Here is a 5,878-nt window from a genome sequence, read left to right as displayed (position 1 = left end):
CTCTTAATTTGTCTTTTTAGTTTCTTTTTATGTTTGAGAATAAGAGTCCTTTACTTATACTTATTTAGTACTAATAATTTACAAAAACGCAAGCAATCTAACAGGAAAAAACGCATTGTATATATGTCGCTGACTTTAATTAAAATATTTTTACAGTATAATATTTATATTATACATACAATATTTACATAAGCTTATATTTTCTTATCTTTTTATTTTACAATGCATTACAATTATGGTCTATTTTTTTAAGTTTTTATTACGTTTAGATTAATTCGATGTAGTACATACAAATAAGCTAGAGTAGCTAGAAAAAGATGGAAAGATGGAGAGTAAAGAGCAAGTGAGAAAGAAGTTTAGGTGGCGCGACTGGGCATCTTGCTTATTTCGCGCATGCGCACTCCATTTTGTGTGACACTAACATCAAAGGTGCCGACAGAGAGTTGCGCTACTGTACATACTGTGACAGAACCAGTGTTCGATCTTGTCTGGATAAAATTATCTAGATGATCATCTAGATGAAATTTTGATGCCATCTTATCTTTATCTAGATAATAAAAATATTAATGTGGGATCGAGTATACGGAGTGTTTAAGGTGAACACGATCTCAAGTGAAAATAACAAGTTCCTTTAATGGAAGTATAATAATACGAAATATGATTCACTCGGATATAAAAAATGGTCCACCGGTCGTTCTCTAGCGGAACTCACTCAACGACTCGCTCTTAAAGAAAAGACACTCAGTGTCGTAACGCTGGTCGCCCCGCCTCGCGAAGTCGGGAAGGAAACAATCAGCGCTAGGGATAAATCACGCATAGTCGATAACGCGTTCCTTACTATTCGGACTATTCTACAATCCTACAACTCGGCCGTCCTGAACGTCATCTGGCCCAGATGATTACAAAGCAGTGGACCTGGGCTTCATATATTCAGCGCATGTGCTAGTTTTCGTTGGTCCTTCTCCAGGTTGCACGCGTTTTACATCATAAAAATCTTTAAATTTGACCTTTACTATTTTATAAGGACCGCGATATTTGGCACACAATCTTTTACCAAGTCCTAATTGTACTCTTTTAATCGCTAAATCGTCCTTTCGTTTCATTTTCACTCTCGGAATATAATATTCTTGTTTCCAACGCATCTTTAATCGCTTTACTGAGGAATGACCGTCGCTATGGACCATCTGGATAACTTCATGTTGCATCTCTTTAGGTACAACTAATAACTCATGTCCATCTTGATACTTATACAAAATATTGCTTCTGATAACATAATCATCATACGGTTTTTCCTTTAGAATCTTCGTGAGGGTCCGTAGCTCCGAATCCCTCCTTTGTGCATCGGCTACTTTAACTAAAACACTGTCGTCATTACTAATAGCTAAAATTGGATAACGGCTGAGCGCATCTACATGCCGCATTCTAGAATTAATTCTATGTTCAACGATTGCATCAAACTCTTCAATTAGCAAAGCCCATCTCGCGATTTTAGCTGATAGTTTAATTTTATTCATCGTTTGTTTGAAGGCAATGCAGTCGGTGACTATTTTAAACTTTATGCCTAATAAATAGTGGCGAAACTTCTCTAAAGCTCGTATCACTGCTAGCACCTCAAGTTCATAACTGGTATACCTTGACTCAACATCAGTCGTCTTAAAACTCATATAATACACAGGGTGCAATTTACCGTCGTCAGGATTTTTCTGCAAAAGAATGGCTCCTAAACCGTCTTTACATGCGTCGGTGTGTAACTCAGTCTCAAATTTTTGGTTAAAGATTTTCAAAACCGGATTGCGACTCAAATCCAATTTTAATTGCTCAAATGATTCTTTTACTCTAGTGCTAAATTCAAATGTACCTCCTTTCTTTAACATCTCGGAAAGAGGTCTTGCCTTAATGGAATATGACTCAATAAATTTTCTAAAATATCCGGAAAGCCCCAGGAAACTCTGGACATCTTTTAATGAGCGCGGCTCCGGAAAATTCAAAACAGACTGTATCTTATTGGGAGACGGAAGGACTTCACCGTTCCTTATCACATACCCCAAGTATTCTATGCTAGACTGCAATAGATGACATTTATTCTTATTAAGTTCTAAGCCGTATTCACTTGCTACTTGAAGAACTTTTTGCAACCGTCTAATACCTTCTTTTACATCAGGTGCTATTACAATCAAATCATCTAAGTATACTAATACAATTTCGTCGTTAACCAATGGTCGGAAGATATGGTTAATAAATCTTTGAAAAACAGGAGGTGAGTTGCATAATCCAAAAGGTACTCTTAAAAATTGAAACTGACCTTGATGGGTGACGAAGGCAGTGTATTTACGACTCTGCTTTTCTACATCAACATGGAAAAATCCATTTTTCAAATCTAGCGTACTGAATATGCGAGCGTAAGTCAACCGATCTATTTGATCCTCGATTATCGGCAATGGATACTTATCTTTCATTATTACTCGATTTAATTTCTTATAATCAATGCATAGCCGCGGGGATCCGTCTTTTTTCTTTGTTACTACCACGGGACTTGCATACTCAGACGAACATGGTTCTACTATCCTTTCGTCCACCCAGTCGCTCACCTGTTTCTCGACAATCTCTTTTTCCTTCGGAGGTAACCTTCGTGGGGGTTGATGAATAGGCGTCGCATCTTTTACTGCTATACTTAATTCTATGCCTGTCGTCTTGGTCTTATTAGGCTCATATGTTAACAACATGTTCTCTACGGTACTCTTAGATTCCTGATCTATCATTACATCTACGTGACCCTCCTCGTTCTTCTCCGGCTGCAATACAATTTGAGGTAAGAACATTGAAACACTAGATTTATGAACTGTGATGCCATTCTCATCAATTCTTATTTCAGCTTGACTAATAAAGTCAGTGCCTAATATTACAGAAATATTCATAGCATTTGTGGGAACCACGTGGAATGTTAAAGGAAAGTCAAAGTTATCTATCGTAATTATAGTTCGAAAATGTCCGAGAGTCCTGACCTGACCCTGAGCAATGCCCATTAGAAGCACTTCAGATTTCTGTAACTCAGATATGTTAAACGACGTAAAGACATCTTCACGCATCAAAGAAAGGTGACTACCTGTATCTAATAAAGCACTACATTTTTTACCCTCTATTGTGACTTCCTTGAACATTCGACTTACATGCACAGATTCTACGAGGATATTAGCTGTCGTCGAAACATCTTCCTTCCGAGGACAATTCTTTGATTCATAACCGAAATTACTGCAACTAAAACATTTTTTACCTTTCTCTTTAAATTTACAATCATACGACTTATGTCCGCTCTCACCACAATTATAGCAACAATCTATAGCTTTTGATGTCTGCTTCCGGTCTTCCTTCGATGCTCGGTCATCTTTCGTACTCTTACCTACTGCTTCTTTCTTCGGATGGCTCTTACTCGTAACAGGATTTCTCTCCTGCATCCTCTCGAAAGTGCGAAGTCGTTCTCTAAACTCGTTATAGCTTTTTGCCCCGTACAACACTATCTTGCTACTGCTGTCAGGGATACCATCGATGACGTATTGGATAACTGCCTCGGCCTCAATTTCACCTTGTGAAGCCAGCTCCCTCATGGATAAATAGTACTCTTGTATGTTCTCGTCCTTCTTTAATTTCCGTCTGGCAAGCCTGCGATGTATGTCTGCGCTGGTCACTTTAAGACTGAATTCTTCCAGCAACGCAGCTTTAAGTTTTTTCCAGGAATGAGTGATGCTTAATCCTTGTACAAACGTTTTGGCCACCCCTTTAAGCGATTTGCGGCCGAAAACTAACTTTTGCGTGTCACTCCACTCGAACACAGCTGCCATGTCTTCAAAGTCTGCTATCCATCTCTCTATTGGATAATGCTCTTTTCCATCAAATGAACGAATAGTATCTTCAATGTCTTTGAAATTAAATGTGATCTTCGTTTTGCCACTTCCTCTCTGTCTTGGGAGCACCTGCTCGTTGCGTCTTGAGCCGGTAACACTGATTGCAAGCGAAGAAACATTTACGTCGTTAATCTGGCTATCATCATCTTCTCTCTGTCGCTCCTGCTCATCGAATTCTTCCTCCGAATCCTCATCGGCATCCGTATCGTCGTCTTCAGGTGGCACTAATGTTCCGATATTCATAAGCGCCCTTATAATTCTCTGTCGCAGTTCTTCTTTACTACCGGTATAATCCAAGCCAAGAATATTGCACATGGAAGTCAAATCACCGATCGAGAAAACAGCAGCGTACTCTAGCTTTCCTCGATATTCATCGGATGCGTCGTTAAAATCAAAACCGCGGAAACCACGCAACTGTCTACGACTAGTGCGGTCTCCTTCTTTCTCAAATATCAGTCGATAAAGTGCGTACACAGCGGGGCGTGATGACGTACGTATTTTATCGGCGACTGGTCCAATCTGACCAAGCGTCTCCATCGTTTATATTCAATTGTCTTTGGTTAACTCAAAGCAACACGAACGACACGAGCAATGTACAACATAAGCAATATGGCCGACGTCCACGTTCGACAGCCTTGCTATTATATACTCTGTGCCTTCGCGAATATTCCTCTAACGTCTTTACTTCTTTCGTCCTTCGTCGTCTATCTTCCTTCTTCTTTCTTCGTCTCTTCGTTTCTCTCGTCTTTCGTCCTTCTCTGTCTTTCCCTTTTCGTCTTCCGTCTTTCTCTGTCTTTTCGTCTTTCGTCTTTCTTCTCCGTCTCGTCTTTCGTCTTTCGTTTCGTCTTTCTTCTTTATCTTCTCGTCTTTCGTCTTTCTTCCTCGTTTCGTCTTTCGTCTTTATCTCGTCTTTCGTCTTATCTTCTCTCTCGCACCTTACCGTGCGCGTCGTCCTCGTACGTCGTTGTATGCGTCGTTTTCGTACCTCGTTGTACGCGTTTTCCTCGTCGTACTTCGTTGAATGCGACGTTTTGTACCTCGTTGTACACGCCGTTCTGGTCATACCTCGTCGTATGCGTCGTTCTCGTCGTACCTCGTCGTATGCGTCTTCCTCGTCGTACTTCGTTGAATGCGACGTATTGTACCTCGTTGTACACGCCACTTCTCGTCGTACCTCGTCGTATGCGTCTTCCTCGTCGTACTTCGTTGAATGCGACGTATTGTACCTCGTTGTACACGCCACTTCTCGTCGTACCTCGTCGTATGCGTCGTTTTCCTCGTAGCGTCGTCGTCTTTGTTCACTACTCGGCGTCGTTTTCCTTGTATAGCTCGATCCCGTCGGTCTTCTCTTCTCAATCCCGGCTGAGCCCCCAAAATGTGGGATCGGGTATACGGAGTGTTTAAGGTGAACACGATCTCAAGTGAAAATAACAAGTTCCTTTAAGGGGATGCTGGAGTGTCCTGTTTTACCCAAAAATTTTTGTTGACTTCGCATTTTTAATTGTCTTTATGGATCGAAAATTCCTTCTCCACAATTAAAGTATCGACAATAACATAGTCCGCTTCATTCATTTTAATATGAAAAACGAAAGAAAATTAAAAACTTACAGTTTTGTTATCGGCTTCTGCAGTCGACTCGCCACATATGTGCTGCATATAATAATTTCAGGTCTTGCACGTTAAAAAACGGTATCATCCGGACAACAGGAATCCTCAAGGAACAATACTATGCTTGGAGAAACGAGCTAGGTGCTTTAGTATAAGAGCACGAAGTCTACAAAAATTTCGTCAGTATATTATGAGCGAAATTGACGTGCCACCATGAAACCGAGTAATATTTTAGTTCCGCGATATTCCGACAGCGGCGCTGTCATGAAATAAGCGTCGCTGAATCGTAGATTATCGACCGAATTATCGACGTATTTAGGCCCGTAACATAAAACACTCGTGCCCTGGTCAAAGTTTTTCCTTTTTTTTTT

General features: G+C 40.4%; 1 protein-coding gene across 1 annotated transcript; it reads right to left on the bottom strand.

The window, feature by feature from the left end:
* Nucleotides 1-4,464: 4,464 nt before the first annotated feature.
* LOC108782377 (splicing regulatory glutamine/lysine-rich protein 1-like) lies at nt 4,465-4,962 on the bottom strand. Its single transcript, XM_018550651.1, has one exon. It carries the CDS (start codon nt 4,960-4,962, stop codon nt 4,465-4,467), a length of 498 nt encoding a protein of 165 aa, XP_018406153.1.
* Nucleotides 4,963-5,878: the final 916 nt, after the last annotated feature.

The sequence above is a fragment of the Cyphomyrmex costatus genome, unplaced genomic scaffold (genome assembly GCF_001594065.2).
Source record: "Cyphomyrmex costatus isolate MS0001 unplaced genomic scaffold, Ccosl1.0 scaffold1248, whole genome shotgun sequence".
Taxonomy (NCBI): Eukaryota; Metazoa; Arthropoda; class Insecta; order Hymenoptera; family Formicidae; genus Cyphomyrmex; species Cyphomyrmex costatus.
Note: the sequence above shows the minus strand (reverse complement) of the source record. Positions and strands in the feature narration are given on the sequence as shown.